Source organism: Coloeus monedula (genome assembly GCF_965178545.1).
Source record: "Coloeus monedula genome assembly, chromosome: 16".
Lineage (NCBI taxonomy): Eukaryota > Metazoa > Chordata > Aves > Passeriformes > Corvidae > Coloeus > Coloeus monedula.
In genome coordinates this window covers 15558141-15576699 of record NC_138796.1, presented here as the reverse complement: position 1 = coordinate 15576699, position 18559 = coordinate 15558141, and the positions used below count along the sequence as shown (strand labels likewise).

The window sequence follows — 18559 nt, the reverse complement described above, 5'->3', positions numbered from 1 at the left end:
AACACAGATCTCCAAGCCTCCCCTGACATCAGGACAGCTTAAGATGTACAGAAATCAGGGAATATCAAGAACAGCAGGGAGAGGATTTACGAGCAATGCACCAGCTCGAGGACTAGCAAGAAGCTGGGGAGGAACAGCTGGGAAGATGATGCTCTTTAATACTACTGCTACACTAATTCATTTCAAATCATGGCAGGTTTTAATTTAAAAACCCAACAGAATCTGGAGTAGGAAAAGTGGTAGGGATGGCCAGAAGATCTCAAAATGGAAGGATTTCAGATGAAAGGCGAGAGGGAATGGAATAGAGGACTTCTCTTTGGATGTCTCATGTCTGGAGAGCGAGGCATGGGACAGGTTTGAGGAGCTGCAGGTGATGCTCTGAGAGCAGCTCCACACTTCCACCTCACTCTCACAGGCAGCATCACCAGCTCAGCTCCAAAACACCACCCTGTACCTTCAGAGAGTCAATTAAATCCCTTCTTCCCAGCATGAGAAGGAAATTCAAAGCCACTCTCTGTCTTTGAGGCCTGTGCTGCTGGGGGATGCTACACAAGTGTGGAGGTGGCTGCCTGCCCCTCATGTGGCCCCGCAGGGGTTCTGGGAACTATCGTGGCACAGGCCCAGCCACAGGGAAGGAGGTGGGAGGACACTGCCAAGCCCCTCTCTCCTTTTGTCCCGCCAGCTCCCAGCCCTACATCAGGCAGGCTGCTATTTGCTTCAGGAACAACCATCTTTTGCCCTAAATTCTCCCTGATTAAATAAATCAAGGCATAGCTCCAAGGTGCAATTAAGACAAAAACCAACAGTAATAAGAGCTTGGTACCATTTGGGATGGAGGGAGAGAGCAAGACTTGTGTTTCCATGAGGTCTGAGACTAAGGAGAGCGGGGCTGCAGCCTGGCAGGGGGAAGCAGAGCCCTCAGCCTCCTCTTCCTCCCCTCCTACAGCTTTAACTTGGCCACCATCCCAGCTCCCAGCAGAGCTGCTGCCAGGAGCTCTTCCTGCAAACGAGGAAAGCTCTCAAGCCAAGCCCTGCAGTGGCACTGTCCCACGCCAGAGCAGGCAGAGCCCTTCCCGTGGCTGCCAGCAACGCTGGGGCACCTCGGGCAGGACCATCCTGGAGAGCTGGAAGGCAGCAGGGCACTGTGCTCCATGGCCAGCAGCTGTCAGGCTCCTCAGGATGATTAACAGGCCTTAATGAAGAGCTAAGCCAGTCCTGGACCTCAGGAAAGCAGCTCATGCTTAATATCTCAGCCAACAAGCTTTGCACTGATCTGCAGAGAGAAAGAAAGACCACCAGGGGACAGAGAAAGAGAGGAACTCTGGCAGCTCCTGGCATCCCTGGAGTTCAGTGTGTGGTCAGGGCACAGGAATGAAACCACTGCAGCTACACTACAAACATCCTCTGGCAGCAAGGGAAAGGCAAGGACAGAGGTTCTCCTCAGAGCCACTGCCACCAACAGCATCCCCTGCTGCCTCTCCACATGCCTGGGCATGTCACATCTCCTTTGGTGACAGAAGGTCAGAAGGCAGAGGGCAAACCTGAACACCCCCTCTCCTACATCAGGAAGCCTGGCCAAAGAACACCGATCCCAGCAGATTTTGGTGCACAGAGCAGAGTCCCAGCTGAACTGGGTACTGCAGCTTGTACACACACACACACTCTCCACTGAGCCCTTGGCTCCCCACACAACTTCCCACTCCCTGCTAGGTGCTGCAAAAGGCACACCAAGGCCTGGTGCAGCTGCTGTGCTGGAGCCATGGACCTCCCACTGTGCTGACCTGGGCTGGAGAGGGGCTACCAGGGACAGCAGGGGCTCTGGACAGCAGCAAAGCCCACCAGCCTCCCAGATGGCTCCCACCTTTCCTGCTCCTGGAGCATCCACACCTTCTCCAGCTCTGTTCCCCTTCCCAGGTCATGTCAGGTCAAGCAGCTGAATGCAAGAGCACACAAAATTTGTTGCTGCACCAGGCAAGCTTTGGGGAGCCTGTTGCCAGCTGCAGCAGGCTCTGCTCCCCTTGCAGGCTTGGGGGGGAGGAAGAGCAAGGAGGGGGAGAAGCGGCCTCAGGTGCTGTTCGGACTCAGGGCAAAGGAACCAGCATCTCCCCCACGCAGCAGGAGGAAGAAGCAATTTATTGTGACAAACGGTGAAAGCCTGCAGCGGGGTTGGCCCTTCCTGTCAAAGCTGGTGAACCACACCAAGAGAGGGGAGGGCCTGGCAGTCAAGTGGGATATGCATCACTCCTGGGGGGGAAAACCATCAGCAGCTCAGGAGAACCAGGCTGCAAGAGATCCCTGCCTGCCCACCTGGGATGCTGGCAAGCACCGTGTGAGCCAGCCAGCCACCACTGCTGGTCCCCCACTCCTGGGGCTGCTAACTGCCACCTCTCAGTGTCCCCTGCTCCAGAGGGGTCATGCCTCAGCCCTTCAGCCTCAAAAAGGGGTTAAAGGTTTGGGCAGAAGTGGCTGGGATGGGACACAGGGTTCGGGAGCATCCGGCAATGTAGCACAAGTGGGATGCTCATATCTGCAGCTTGAGCTCATAAGTGAAGTTCTTGTTGGCTGTGGAGAGTTCACACTCCCAAATGACAGGAAATAAAATTTTTAACTTTTAAGGGACCTGAAACAAGGAAAATCTGAGATGCCAGTTGTCTGGATTAGCCAGGTGAGAACAGGTAGAAGCCCCTCTGGAAGCAAAGGAATTCCAGGGTCCATTTGGTCTGTAGCGAATACAGAGAGATGGCTGTGTCCTCCTCAGCTTGCAACACCTGCCTGGCTGCCACATTCCCTTTTCCCACAAAGTATCTGGTGGGGTTCCAGACAGAACTGGGACTGATTTTCCCACTGCAACCTAAGAAACACCATCAGCACCCAAAAAGAATACGGCTTCACACCTGTACAGGCTTCCTGTACGCACCTGTGCAGCTCTGTGCCTGCAGCAAATAGTGGTGTTTTGGAGAGCCTTGGATTCTCCTTCCATGGGGACTAGACTGACAGACCACTAGGTCTAAGACAAATCCAGAAATGAAATGTGAATCTCTCAAGCCCTGGCAATGTACCTTCACCCTCCTCCAAACTCCTCTTACTGCACAGCAGAATGATTTCCAAACCTTTGGGTCAATCCCGAGCCACTCCTTCCAAGCTGCAACAGCCACATGTGGGAGCACACACTTCCCTGCAGCCCAGAATAGAAAGCAGCTGGAGTTGCATCTGAACACTGCAATGGGAACATGAAAGACTCCCAGACACTCCTCTTTTTCCACTGAGCCCATTATGGGCTCTTCTCCCCTCTCTCACGTCACATACAGCTCCTTCAGCTGCCGATTTTCCACAGGTGCTGAACTTCCAGATGCTCCTGGAGGCTTTTCCATTTTTAAATTTATTCTATTTAAATAACAGGGGCATATGGTTTATTACAGCTATTAAAGGGTGTGTGCATGGATGGGGGGGGAATCTGATGCTGAGATCCAGAAGGCCCCCAGGACCTCTGAGCACCCAGGCATCGGTTCCTGGCCCCAGAGGAGCAGAGCCAGCTCTGCCTGCAAACATCACCCGAGGGCTGTGAATGAGTTTCCAGCTCACCTACATCACATCAGGTCCTTCAGTGCTCATGGGGAGGTTTATACCAGCCCAGGAGAGATTCGGGACAGCTGCCACCCCCTGAACAGGCCAAATCTCCAGGACAAGACCAGCTCCAGGATCCAACCAGGAGCTTATAAGGGCTTCCATCACCCCGGTTCCACTAACAACAGCTCCATGCATGAGTTGGGTTAGCACAGCTGAAAAAAGATCCCACAACACACCAGCCCAGCTTCTCTTGGGAGAGAAAAGGATCCCAAGGGAAACCTGCTGATGTGTTCCTCATCCCAGCTGCCATGGTACCACAGGAGGAGCTCACAGATCTGGGCAAGGAGAACCTTGGAATAAGTTTTGATCAACTCTCTGCAGGTTCCATTTGCAAAGGGCTTGAGAGCAGCACAAGTTGCTCTTTGAAGGAAGCCCAGGGATGTAGGAGGCAGGATGTAGGGAGGGAGGCCCTTCAGCTGAGAAAGTGGGAAGGAGGGAAAGTACTGACATCCACAGTTATGTCTCACAATACAGCCTTACCCTGCTCTCAGCAGGGAGGGGAGGAGGCAAGGAAAGGAGCAAGAAGTTGAACTCATTAAGCTTCTCTCTCATCTCAGGAGCTGGGACAGCTTCAGCAAGGAGGGTGGACTCGTGGGACCAAAGGACACTTGTTTCCATCCATTTAGCTCCCCACACCTGAGGTATGTTTGAACAGTCACTTCAAAAGCAACCCCCGAGGAAATCAGGCTGGATGAAGAGGAACCTCTACTTGTTGTTTTCATTTCTCTGTCTTTAAGCCACTTACGGAATTTCTTTTTAAGTGAGGGTCTGTGGTCTGCCTCAAAGAGCCTGCACTCCCCAGAGCCCAGAGCGGGGTGAGGTGGCCATCTGGAGCCAGCACTACAGGGACTTGTGGCCTTGTGCTTCTCTACAAAAAAAGAAACCCTGCTCCAAACCACCAGAATCTCTCTGTTTTCTAACACACTGCTGCAGCAGGTACCTCTCCCCTTTGCACCTCGGTTTTCTCACTGGTACATCACACAAAAAGCAAGTGGTGTTGACATCAGGCAGAGCTATCCTTGTGCCTTTCAACACTTGCCCAGTGTTTGAAGAATCCAGCATGGAAAATGCCTTTGAAGCTTCACATCCAGCCAAGAAGAGGCCAAGACAAAGGCGTGGTCTATACTTTATCCTGGTCACATAATCATGGAACCACAGAACGGGCTGGAAGGGACCTCAAAGTCCATCTCATTCCATGGGACACCTTCCACTATCCTAGGTTGTTCCAAGCCCCATCCAGCCTGTTCTGGGAGACTTCCAGGGATCCAGGGGCAGCCACAGCTTCTCAGGGCAACCTGTGCCAGGGGCTCACCACTCTCACAGGGAACAATTTCTTCCTTACACCAGGGTGGTCAAGCTCAAACATGATGGAAGGGGGCTACAAACACACCCAAGGCCACAGAACGGGCAGCTGGAAAAGGTTTGCTGGGACAAACAGCTCCTGGTGTGGGATTGTGCAGACAGATCCCTTGCATGGACTAAATGGCAAAAGTTTTGCCTTTCACACACCGCTCAAGAGCTGTTTTCCATCACTCCTCCTACCACAGCCCACAGAGGATACACACATTCTACACCAGGTAACAAAAGCACCTGCATGTGCAGGGTAGTTTGGAGGGACAGGTCCATTTGCTCAGATGAAGACCACCTTGTACTGTCTTTAAGAACAGGGAACAACTTTAGGGTCACACACCTCAGCAACAGCATTTGGAACTTGTGCTGGCAGCCCTCCTATTCCATGTTTGGGGCTGTTTCACACCACTTGCCAACACAGCTGGTGTTTGAACTGAAGGCTGGTGTGGGAGAGTTTTCCTGTTTCCCAGGACTAGAGAGATGTGGGACTAAGGCTATGGGCCCACAGCTGGAAAGAGCCAGGAAAACCTGATGGGACTGTAAACTCAGGACTCACACACATCCCCTTACTCCCACTGCAACTTCCCGCACATGGGGAGGCTGCAGGAGCAGATTTACTGGTGGCTGCCAAGCCAAATTGCTGCTCAGCTGAAGATTTATGCTGCAATTTGTAGTGCTGTTAAAATAGAATTGGAAGAGTGGTGGGGGAAGAGGAAGAGAGAATGAAAGAGAGGGGAGGGGAAATGGATCAGGAGCAACACCACAGCTCCAAAGCTGTCTGCTCCATCTCTCACATCTCCATTGAACCAAACACTCTGCATTTCCAGCTGCTGTGCTCCAGCCTTCAGACCCTGCAATGCCAATGCCTGGGTTCGCTTCGCAGCGGGGCACACGCAGGGTACAGTTAATAGAAATCCATCCATCTCCACAGCACCTGAACTGTCAGGCTCAATAAATACAGCTGGCAGAGAATGGCACAAAAGGGACAGGGCATCTGCAGGCTGGTGGCTGCTCACATGACTTCCACACTGCAGCCACCAAGGACAGGAGAAGGGACACCCCCATGCCAAATGTCACCCACTGCCTTCTCATTCTGGCACTGGTTAAACACCATTCCTACCTGCTGAGCTAAATTATGCCCTGCACCTCCAGGAACTTGCCAGCTCTGCACACCAGATCTGGTGGAAAAGGGCTGTCAAGTCATGGATCGATATCCCTGCATGTGCACAGAGCCATGGGACTCCCCCACCAAGGCCCTCACTGCCCCCTCCTCTGAGGAGAAGCCAAGGAAAGGTCAGAGTGCCCTGCAGCTCCCAGGGAACCCTGGCTCTGCTCTGCACCACTGGGTGCTGACGCACAGTCTCCAAAAAATCAAAAGCAAAACCTCTTTAGTGAACTTCAGCAGAACAGCTTTCCTTTGACATCAGGGTAACTCCCCATGCCCTGAGCCAGCCCTCTGTCCTGTACTGCCAAAGCCATGGAGGAATTTCAGAATGACAGCCAAGGAAACTTTGCCCTTTCAGCCCCTGGGCATCCCCGCAGAAAGAGCCAGGCCAGGCTCATTCCTCATTCCAGAAACCACCCTAGGCCTGGGGGTTTCAGTTTACTGAGAAGTCAAACTATGGATCCAAACTGACCCCCCAGGCACTGGGGAGCTCTCAAGCCCTGAAGGACCTCCTTGAGGTGCCCCAGCCAGCAACTGAGTGCAGTTCCTTCTTGCAAGGGATGGGAAAGGATGAGATCCTGTGCACGAGTCCCACCAACAGCAATGGATCTGTTTGTGTGTGTGCTCCTGACCTATAAAGGTCACTTCTCCTTCTCATGTGCCTGAACTTTAGAGGGGACAACTAGCCACAGCTCCCTAGAGGCTCAGTGGGATAAAACACACTGACCTTCCTGTGGCTTGGCTGGGAATGCTTCATCATGCACAGCCTACTTGGCATTTTCATTTCCTGGCACTGGCGGCTTTTAGGACAGTCCTGTGCCAACCTTCAGTGCCAGTGTGCAGGTGAAATAGCTCTGGTTGTGCAGAGTTGATCCTGGCCTGTATCCTCTGGCACAGCATCCTGTGTAGGCAGTGACAGGGGCTCCCTCAGCACGTTGTGATACCCCAGCTTAAAACCCTTCTGTGCACCTCCAGCCCCATCAAGCACCAAGTCAGTGGTGCCTCAAGGCCACCCCGGGCAGTTGCCAGTCACAGATCACCCTCCAGGATCCCATCAGCAAATACCAGGCTCCAGGAGGGCACAGGAGCACTGCAGCACACTAGAAGCCCACCATGGTCCCAATGCCCCAGCAAACACAGGTTCAACACACGAATCCATGCTTGGCCTCAGATTCAGTTTGGTGTCACTGTGCCCTTTCAAAACGGGGGCTGTTTGGGTTCTCCAGCCTCTTGGACACAGAGGGGAGGATTTGGTGAGTTATATGGAAGGGCCAGGAACAGAGCAGAACAGTGCTGTGCTGGGGCAGACTGAGCCATACGACCACCCAGCATCCCAACCTGCTCCTTCTGCTCATGCCCCAAGCTCTAGAGCTATTGCCACCTTAACTGAGCCAGCAACACATCTGGCTGACTCCCGGAGACGGCAGACAGGCTGGAATTAGCAGGGAAACCCCTCCAAGTTATACTGTACCCTGGAGGCCTCCAGGCTGGGTAATTCAGACCGTAGCACTGCTTACTGCCTTGTAAAGATGACACACACTTAAGTGTTTTGACAGCTGGAATCTCGAGGATGCTCCTGGCTGGAGCACGTGCCATTAACCCTCGTGAGTCCATGTGCCAGAGGGAAGCATCCTACCAGCACAGCAACCCCAGAGAGGCCAGGCTTGGGCTGCTCCAACAGCTCAGTGTCCCTTCCCTGCAGCACAACACTGAGTTTTCTACCATGGAGAGCAGCTCCTGCTGTGGTTTAAAGCTCCTGAACCTCATCAAGTCACACACACGCTCAGAGACAGCCCTGGGTAAGCTCAGCACATGTACTCCTCAAGGACACCCTGAAGGGCATCACTGCCAATCTGCACGGGACAGAGGAGGAAGGAGCACACGTGCCCTGGAGACTGAAATGCTGCACCAGACACAGGGGCCCTGTCAGCTGCTGTGCCCTCCCCATCATACTGCCACCAAGAGCAGCCCCTGAGCAAGCCAGGGCTGCAGTGCCCACACCAGTGTGCCCAGAAGACATATTTGCTGTAGGAAAACATAACCCAGGGAAAACAGATCACTGGGTGAAGCTCTGCTGGAGATTCTCTAGGGTGTGTGTAAAGTGCTCAGTGCCAGTCACTGCACATGCCACAGGGGCTGCTGGGGAAGACAGCAGCAACACCACTGATCAGTTCATTCTGTGCCATGGGCTGCAGCCTGAAGCTCCTGCAAAACCAAAGTCTTTCCACATTTCAGAAGCACCAAGTGTTTCCATGTTTGTCCCTCCCCACAGATGGACACAACAGCTGTGGGTAAGGCAGCAGGAGAAGCCTCAGCTCCCGGGCAGGGAAGGTACAGTTGGTGGCATGGGTCTGATGGAATGTCCCAGTGCTGCATGGGGCACGTGCCAGCCAACACCAGGGCTCTGAATGAAAGGTGCCCTCCCCTTGCTGTACCAAGGAAGCAAGGGAAAAAAATACTGGTATGTATACACACACACACATCTGTCCATCTACCTACCTACAGCTTCACTTTTCCAAGGTAGGGAGATTAAAATCAGGTTTTAAGGAAGACAAAATATCCTGCTTGTGTCTGCCTTGTCCCCACTCCACAACTGGGGAATGTTGCTGAAGGCCAAGGAGCATGGACACCATCCTCTCCCACCAAATGTCATCAAGAGCCAGCCTCCCAAAATCCCCTTTTGCCGTAACCAACCTGCCACGCTCCAAATGCCAGAGCCCAGCTCTGTGTAACCACAAGCCCCAGTGTGCGATGCACAGGGAGCACTGGAACAGCAGGGCTGGAACCTGAGTGTCTGCAGAGCCAGCTGAGCTCTGCACTGCTCTGGGCAAGGGCAGGCGAGGCCCCTCCAGCTCCCTGCAAGCTGCTGACTTGGCAGCCTCCAAGCACCTGCAGCCCAAACTCTCCTCACCCCCCACACCGCTCCGGCTCTCCTGCTGCCAGTCCTGCCGCCATCCAGAAGGGCTCCAGGCTGCCTTCACACTCCACTTCCAGCTTCCTTCTGCTTTGGATGTCCTGCTGCAGCCTCAGAAATGCCATCCGTAACGCAGGAGCAGCTTCCTTCTCTTCGGATCAGTTCTCCACACCTCCTCACGGTGACCTGGAGCACCAGCCCCTCGCAGGGACTCGGTGATGCCCGGGCGTGCTGTGAGCTACACTGGCTGGCAAGGGGTGCTGGCTGAGATCCTGGTGCTTTGCCAGGCAGAGCGGGAATGCTGGCAGGGTGAGAAACATGGGAAGGTGCCCAAGTCACAGAAAAGCCCAGGGCAGTTTGTTTGAAGAAGAGTGGCTGAAAAGGCACGGCCACCTGGATGGGTTGTGGGTCCCTGGGCAGGAACAGAGAGATGCAGCACAGCTTGGCAAATGCAAACAGCACCCAAGCAGGGCTCCCCTTTCCTCTCTGTGCCCTTCTGTTGGCAGCAGCCCCGTGCAGAGGGTTGTTTCATCCCAGGGAACAAAGGCCTGCAGAGGGTTCATTCAGCACAGCCTCCCTTCCACACACAGCACCAGGCTCCGGCCGCGCTGGGATCAAGGAGGCCTTTTAGGGACATGGGGCCAGGGATCACGGGGGAAGAGGCTGCAGGGAGGTGGGTGCAGCTCTGAGCATACCCCCCCCCCACCTCACCGTTTCTGACTCATGTTAAGTCAGAGATGCCAGCCCAGAGCCACCGGTGTCAAACTGGATTAAGTTACTGGTTGGAGAAATCCAGCACGTGCCTTTCACAACAACCAGTAGCTGGTAATCTGAGAGGGAATCAATGGGCTCTGCAGTGATCCCAGGGAACACTGGCTGCAGAGAGGGAAGGGAGCTCCCTGCCCACCCAGAGAGCAGGAGGATATCCCTGCCTTCACCCCTCCTCTCACAAGCCCACAGCCTGAGGTCAGTGCAGGCCCATCTGCCTCCAGGACAGACGCTGCACACTGTTAGGGGGATGTGTTTGCGGCTTCCATCCTGATCCCGAGAGAAGAAATAACCCTCCAAACACACATTTTCCTGCATTTCCTCGATCCTCACAGCAGCTCCGCCAGCTTCCCGAGCTTCCCACTGTCGTCACATCCATCCATCAGCTCCTGCCAGAGGACTGAGACCATTTCACAACTCCAAGCTACGTGTGTGACACCTCTCAGGGGAACAAGCGATTTGCCATGAGACATGAGACCACGTTCCTCCCTAGGCAGCCAAAGAAAGCCAAAGGAGCAATGCAGAAGGGTTACTCTAAAAAAAATATATCCCTGCTCTGGCTCCTCTTACTGTTCCCTGCTCTTAAAACATGTAACAAACTCAAAAAATTCACCACCTACCAATTCCTCTCCCTCCCCACCCCCAACACACCTGGAAAAACACCGAGTCCCAAAGGGCTCTCCCAGGCCCTCCACCCACACATTCCCACAGCACTGATTACCAGAGACCAGCTTCCTTCACAGCACAACTGCATCTCCAGGGTGTCTTCCTGAAAGAGATGAAGACTGGATCTATGCACAGCCAAAGCTGGATGCTAAACTCCTTCATGCAATGCAGCATCCAAAGCAAAACTCCCCAACACCTGCACTTGGAGAAGGACCTGAACCCATGTTCCTGGAGCAAAAGCGCTCAGCTCCTGCCGACAGGAGCATCCCCAAACCAGGTAAAGGTGCTGTTTTTTCCCTTCTCCAGGCTGGCACTGTTGAATGGACAGCTCTGCTGTGCTCTCCATGCTGTGACAGCAACATTGAGGCAAGAGGGTCAGGCATTTCTGCTCAGATTTGGCCAAGTCTGCTGCATAAGACGAGGATATGCTCCAGCTGCCTCTGCCCTGGATTTGACCTCCTTTGAGGCAGGATGGCTCTTGTGGGACATGGAAATGAGGAAGGTTGGAGGGCACACAGGGAGCAAAGGGAGGTTTTGTTTGGGGATCTGTGGAGAACTCCGGTCTCCGCTGCTCTGCACCACCCTCCAAGTTATCCATGGCTCCAGAGCTATAAATAGCCCCAATTTAAACAACTAATAGGCTTTGTGACCGCTGGAGCAGCCAGCCTGGAGAGCGGATGGGCAGGGCTGGGAGCCTCAGGCAGATGAAAGAGCATTCCATGCTGCCAACTCCTTGGCACTGCAACACCTCCTTGAGCAAGACACTGCTCCAGACACTGCAGGCTCTGGTGAGAAGTGGTGAGCAAACAGCTCCAAGTTTGATTCCCATCAAACAAGTATGCACAACAACCTGCAGCATCTTTACTCAACCAAATCCCAGCTGAACTCCACAGCAGCTTCCAGAGGGAGCACAACCCACACAGGGATGCATCCACCTCACTGAATGAAGCACCTGGGGAACGCAAGCTCCACTCCTGTGTGATGAGCAGGCCTGTCCTGAATGTGAGAGTTGATGGTGCCCTCGTGGTTTGGAAGAGTGGCTTCTTTTTCCCTCCTCATCCCTCCTCTGTGGATACACAGAGCACGTGTTGGTGACCCTCAGCTGCTCCACAGCCACACCACAGCCATGTCTCTGTTCTCTGCATGGAGGCTTAGGAAGGGAGATGGACCAGCTGGACCCCAGAGATCCCTTCCAACCTCAACCGGTCAGTGATTCATGAAAGGTGCAAAATAAACTCTCTGAGCACATCCAAATCCATGCAGGTTGCTGATAAGACCCAGGGATCTGTGCCTGCCCCATCCCAGGTCTGTTGGGGCACCTGTACCTGCTGAGGCTGCCAGACCTCCCAAGGCCAGTGCCCGACCTGAGATCTGATGACAGGAAACAGAAGCAGGTGATCCCCAGGTGATTCCCTGCAGTCACCTGATGCTTTACCAGGAGCTTTTCTTCCCAGAATCTCATTTCTCTGGGCCCTGGTTTCCCCAACAAGAAACACACAGAATCATTTAGTTGGGAAAAGCCCTCCAAGTAGATTGAGTCCAACTGTTCCCCCAGCACTGCCAAGACCACCAGTGACCCATGTCCCCACATGCCACATCCACATGCTTTTTGAATGCTTCCAGTGATGGTGACTCCACCACTGCCCTGGGCAGCCTGTTCCAATGCCTGACCATCTTTTCTGTGAGGAAATTTTTCCCCAATATCCAACCTGAACCTCCCCTGGCACAACTGGAGGCCCTTTCCCCCTGTCCTGTTCCTTGTTCCCTGGGAGCTGACCCTGACCCTCAGCCAGCTGTACCATCCTGTCAGGGAGCTGTAGAGAGCAAGCAGGTCCCCTCTGAACCTCCTTTTCTGCAGACTGAACACTGTCCTGGTGTCCTCCAGACACTTCAGCTTGTGCTGCACTCAGAGCTGAAGTGCCACAGCACAGAAGGGTGGGAAGGAGCAGCACAGAGCCACATTCTCTCTCCACACAGCTCCCTGCCACACTTCCATAAGCCAGAGTCCCGTCACTAAAATCTCCACCAGCCTCAAAACAACTCAGAGCCCCCAGAAAAGGCCTGTGTGATGCTGCCCAGCAGTTGTGACTTGCTGCTGTTCATGTATTTAAATCAAGGGCTCACAAACACCCAGGACACTCAGGCTTGCCTGGAGTTTCTCCCCAGAAGTAAGTGGTGCTTCTGAGGAGCAGGGGGTGACACAGCAAGTGCCCTCCCACCACCTGCCAGCAACAAAAGCAGGTCCCCTCACTTCCCTCTAAAAGCAGGGAGATTTACATATTTTTAGCATACCCTAATAATAAAATAAAAGAACAATAAAAGAGTGTGTTCCTCCCTCCACCGTCATTGAAACCCAGAAGTATTTCATTCTGCAAAGGCTTTTACAGAAAAATACAAAGCCTTTGGGGAATGCTGTGGGAAAGCCCAGAAAATGAGTATCCTCTGGAAGAGGAAGGAGTTCAGAGAGCTTCAGCCAAAGCCAGTAGTGGGCAGAGACACTTAGATCAGCTGCACAGACCTTGCAACCCTTTCTCCAGAAAGCCCCTCCTAAACAGAGTGAAATCCAGAAGTTCTCAGTACTCAACAGGAGCCTGTTCATAAATCCTGGGAGCGAGGAGTAGGTGAACAGGAACATTCCCTTAAATCTCACCAGGAAACAGTTCAGGAAACAGAGCCCCAATTCCCTCCTAACCCCTTACAATGTGGAAGGATACACCCTGGAGAGGTGCCACCACCACTTCCAGCAGCAGCAGGAGAAACCACCACGATCCCACAGTTCCCAAACCGTTCCACTGTGGCAGCCACAGCAATGGAGCCGTGTCCTGCTGCCAGCACCAGGCTTGTGGCACTGCCCCTTCCTGCTCCCAGCTCCAGGAAGGGTTTGGCATGTCGGGAAGCTTGGCCATGATGGATCCCCAAGCTCAGCTGAATGCTCCCACCCAACAACAGCCCAGGCCAAGCACTATCAAGCACATGAGCAAGATGGAGCCCAAGGGGACTTGTAGCTGAGCCAGAATTTGTCTGGCTGCACGCAGGTATCAGGGCTGAATTTAAACCCAGCATCTTTGCCCTAAGCAGAGGTTTCTGCAGTCAGATCCCTGTAACATGCACCTAACACCTGGTACCTCCCATCTTACAGCAGCTGCGTCCTCCTGGCATGCTGGGAAAGGGACGGGCTCCTGGTTAAAGGCTGACACACAGAAAAAGACTGTGCAGCCCTGTCCAGAAAAGACCAGGGACTCAAATCTGGTTGTCACAAGTCTGCTGCTTCTACCACTAAGGCCCTTTTTCTACTCCCTCCTGTCTCCCTGTCTTCAGCAGACAGGGAATTCCACACCATCAGCCTCACCCAGGCAACAGGAGACAGTGAAGCCGCCTCCCAGCTTCTAAAATCTTGAAAGCCAAACAGCACTGATTTCTCCCCATATTCCCGCCCCCCACCACGAGGGGTGACTCCCCCAACTCCCCCATCAAGTACAGACCAAAGTCACTCGCTAAGTATTTGTGTCCCTGTTTTCCTGCCAAGGAAGGTTTGTGTTCATCCCTGAGACTGGAGCAGCTTGGCTCTGTGCTGCTCCACAGCAGCCAAAGCATTATCAGCTTTGAAGGCAGCTGCAGGCAGGGACAGAAAATCAGCAGGAAAAGCAAAGTCTATCCCAGAACTGCTGCCTGGCCTCAAATTGGCTCCCCAATACTCCACTTCCTTCCTACACTCCACGACTCCGGGGACGAGGACATGCACAGGCAGGATACCTACCCTGACTTGTTCTATTGACTTACTTAATTTTTTAAAAGAATATATTTATCTGTTCCTCTCTGAAAACCAATCATCCACTGCTCCTTGGCCCTGCTATTCCCTGGGAGTGGCGGCCCTTTGATGCCTGGCAGCCTGGCTGATCTCAGCAGGTCTTTTGAACCCACTTCCATAATCACTGCCTGGAGCGAGTTCTTCCCACGCAACTCGCTGCTCAGTGAATCACGGCCGGTGATTTTCCTGTCTCCAGGAACCACGCAACACTGAGTCGGGATGAGTTCTGCTCTCCCTTTAGCAGGGGAAATAAGGAATTATCACAAAAGCCACTCCTGTCCCCACAGGACACCGGTGTTATCTGCGCCAAGACCGGCAGTTCCTGTTCTTGCCCCGACATCCGCTCCACCACCAAGGCTGGTTCTTCAGGAAATTTATTTCCACATGTCAAGATATCACTTAATTCCTCAAGCTCCTCCAAGCTACAGACTTGGAGCCGTGAGCAGCCCCAGCTGCCACACACGAGGCTGCAGTGACACCGCCTTTTTTAGTGCCCAGGGCCAGGTGTGCACTGGAAGTTCCTAAATTTCAGTTCTGGCTGTGCATGGCCATACCAGGGAGCTCATCTGTGAGCTGAAACACCTTCCCCAACCCCTCAAGGCAGCAGAGGGAAAACCAGCAGTCCAGAAGGGCTAATCCTACAGGAAGGACCCAGCTCTGTTTGCAGGATCTGTCTAAACTAGAGGGGACAAACCCCACAGCACAGATCACCGACCAGAGCCATGCACCAGCCACACAGGTTGGCACACACAGCAACAGAATTTGGGAACTGCACAAAATATCTTTTTTAAAGGTACTCAAGTCTATGCTAGAGAGTAAAGACAACAACTTCTTGGTTTCACACTGTTCCCAGCTCAACAAGGAGACCCAAGACAGGGCCAGAAGGGAGCAAAGCCTGACATAGCTGGGAGGCTCTCAGAATCATGCACAGAGCTTGGGAAGCACATCCCAGGCCTTGCAGCAGCAGGAAGGCAGGAAAACGAGGACTGCACCACAGATACTGCACCATCATCACAGCAAACACCTCCAGGGGAAAGCCAGGACAGCTCAGGGACACTCAGAGCAAGCAGCTATTCCTAAATGACCAGCAGTTCCAAACAGACTCAAGCAGGTATGGACACCCATCCAGGCTGGAGTCCACACAAAGCAGGCATTAGGCAACGGCTCAAACGTTATCAGCACAAAACACGGCAGCCTCTGTAGCCAAGCCCCCAGGCAGAGGGGTTTTAGATGCTTTTTGACAAATCTCTCAAGCTGTCAGAGGATGAATGCAGGATGCCAGCCCTCCAACAAGACAAACTCCTCACTGCAAGTGGCTGATGTGGAAGGGGCAGAGGTAACAGCTCAGGGACACATCTGAGGTGCTGATTTCATCGAGGTGGGAAAGGAATTGAGGGCTGGAAACACTAATCTGTTTAAGAGTAATTCTGTTTTGGTGTGTTTCATTCTTGTGGATCTGTTATTCAAAAGCATTTCACTGCTTTTGCATGAAAACAGCTTCTCTGGCTCTTCTGAGTCCAGAAACTCCAGCAACTTATTGCCACCCAACCTGGAGACACAATCCTCCACCTGTGACACTACAGCGGGGTTGGGAGGCCAGAAAGAAGAGGAGCCACGAGAACATGGCAAACAAGGAACTGAGATCCCATTCCCAGGCAGCCACCTTGACAATTTAGGTGAGTGAGGAAGAGCTGGGATAAGTCCTGCAGTCCATTCTGCAGGAAACATCAGCCACCCTGTGTAAAGCCAGGGTTTGGCATCGCTCAGATCAGTGGGAATTTGGCTCTGGCTTCCCAAGGAACTGAGCCTCTGAATGAAGGGACCCAACACTCAGTAGGATGCAAAGCAACTCGTGTCCCAAAGGCAGCACCCGGACTGAAGCTGAGAGGTGAGCAGGCGAGCGGGTGAGCAGGCTCCTTCCCCTCCTCCTTACCTTCGCAGCCGCTGCTGTAAGTGCTGGTGCTGCCGCGTTATAAGGGCACTTTCCCACACGGGGCCACCGGGACTGCTCCTATACCAGCCCACGGCCGGGTGCCCCGGGTAGGGCGAGCTACTGAAGCCATGGTCCGACTCCGTCTCTGCGGCCAGCGATGAGGCAGAGCTCCCCATGGTTCCCCCCTACCCAGGCCACGCTGAGATTTAGCCTAGGTTAGGTCCAAGCCAGTGGCATGGGCAGCTCGGGTGGAACAGGCGAGGCGCTGCGGCATGGGCTGCTGCAAAGATCCCAGCACGCTGGAGAAAGGAAGGTCGGTTCTGATCAGAGTTGGAAAAAAAAACAACAAACAAACACAGAGAAAGGGGAAAAAAAGGAAAGAAAAAGAGAGAAAGATAAGGTACGATTTCAGCAACAACCCTCCAGTTTTAAAGCCTATCAATGCATGCTCTGATCAGGGTCCCCATCCCAGAGCTCACTGGGATGGGAAGGGCTGTGTCACTGAATCCAGCTTTTGCTGCTGGAGATGGGGAGTGTGGGGGCTCTAGAAGAAGCTCCCCCCAAGGTGAGCACCAGGAGTTCCCAGGCACAGGGAAGCACCAGCTGATGGAGGGAAGCACAGCAGAGCCCAGCACAAAGCCCTTCACACACAGGAAAGAAGCAGAAAACGGGACAAGCAGGCCCACCTGGAGCCCAAACCAGCAGCCCTTGGGGACCACACACACCAGCTTAGTCTGGACTCTGACTGGCACACCAGTTTTAGTTACCTCTGCTACAAGGACTGGATGGCTTGTGTGCTTACATGTAAAATAAAATATCCCTCTTTTCCTGTTTCCTTCTAACACCCCAGTAAGGCTGGAAATGGACAGACTGGGGATCTGCACAAGTATTTTCTATGACTATTTATTTTCAGCTCAAGCCAAGTTTCAGCTGATCCTGAGCATGCCCTTACCCACAGAAGCAGGTCTGGGGCTTTGCTCATCCGTTTCTTCCTCTCTCTCTCCTACTTTTTGGAATTTATTCCTCAAGCATCCCCACAATTAAACTCCAGAAACATTTCATGTCCTCTGGTATTCAAAGAAGTTTAAACACACATGTCTCTCCTTCAAGAGAAAAGGCAGGACAATCTGGATGCATGTCAGGAGCAATGGATCAAGGTAACATTTAACAGAGCAAAAAAGAAGAAGCAAGGAAGATGGAAAAATTAGCACAGCTGAGCTTATTCAACTACCCACCAGGATTGAAGGAGATGAATGAACCACAGAAAGACCTTTGCGAAGAAACCACTTTTGCCATAAAAAGGCTGAGATGAGGAGTTCTAAAATACAGTTTTTCAATCCCAGGATTGATCTAAGGGATCAAGAAAGGCCTTGATAGATAATAGACTCTCAAAAGCAGCAGCTCAAGGAGCAGGTGCAATTTTGCTACAAGCTCAATACCAGAATGTGCCTGCATTAGGTCATTAACTGGAGAACGTTAACTGCTCTGTCACAGTCTCTGCAGCCTACAAAGCCTGGACTAACCAAATAAATCTGAAAAAAGCCCAAGAACACAGTCTTCCCTACCTCCTCCTTGCTGTAATTGGTCTGCCTCACTGCTGTACATCAGCCCCACACCCCCATTATCCAACAGCAAGGTTTCACTGATTTCCCAGATCCAACCAAAGTGGATCCCTGGCGCTTCCCCTCTCATTTCCTGCTATTCAAGCAGTTAATTTGTAACAAATCTGATTTTCTGGCTAAACGAAAGCCACGAGATGTGAGGGGAAGAGCACTTCCCAGTATCATCATCTCAGTCTATCTGGAGACATCAGTCATCCCACACCTGTGCTGTCTCTGGCTCTTCCACCCCATCCCAGGGGCCCTATGTGCTCCAGCAGCAAAGGCACAGGGGATGCAACTCTGACATCTACTAAAAGAACAAACTGTCTCTTACCTCAAAACTCGGGTTCTATCATGATAAAGTAGATAAATAAAGGCAAGATGGGTAGAACAGCCTCTCACTGCAGGCTGAGCCAAACAGAGGAAGGATGCCCAGGCGTCAGCAGCCTTTTTCCCCCTCGAGTTGGCTTAAACTGCTACATAAAGCACTTCCACAGCCTGGTTCAAGACCACTTCCTCAAGCTGGTAAAGCAGAACCCTTTGCTTCCTCCTCCTGCCCATGGGAACGCCAGTTTTAGCTCATCCCAAGAGGAGACAGACATGCCTGCTGCCCGCATCGCTGCCGGCTCCCAACGTGGTGCTGCTCTCCTGGCCCGTCTCCTCCGCCAGCTCCACACCAGGGAGCCAAACAGGCAGCTCCACTCCACAGGGAAGGGAAAGGCTGGGA

At 53.0% G+C, this 18559-nt stretch overlaps 1 protein-coding gene across 5 annotated transcripts in view; it reads right to left on the bottom strand.

Annotated features, from left to right (window-relative positions):
• Positions 1 to 18559, bottom strand: part of CAPN15 (calpain 15) — a 55897-nt gene that overhangs the window by 23354 nt on the left and 13984 nt on the right. For 4 of the 5 annotated variants that reach the window (XM_082291825.1, XM_082291823.1, XM_082291824.1 and 1 more), the window contains one exon: positions 16232 to 16551. The exons of the other annotated variant lie outside the window; for it this stretch is intronic. In XM_082291825.1, coding sequence (XP_082147951.1) covers positions 16232 to 16407 — 176 coding nt within the window. In that variant the 5' untranslated portion in view covers positions 16408 to 16551. The remainder of the gene's footprint in view (positions 1 to 16231; positions 16552 to 18559) is intronic. 5 annotated transcript variants of the gene reach the window in all.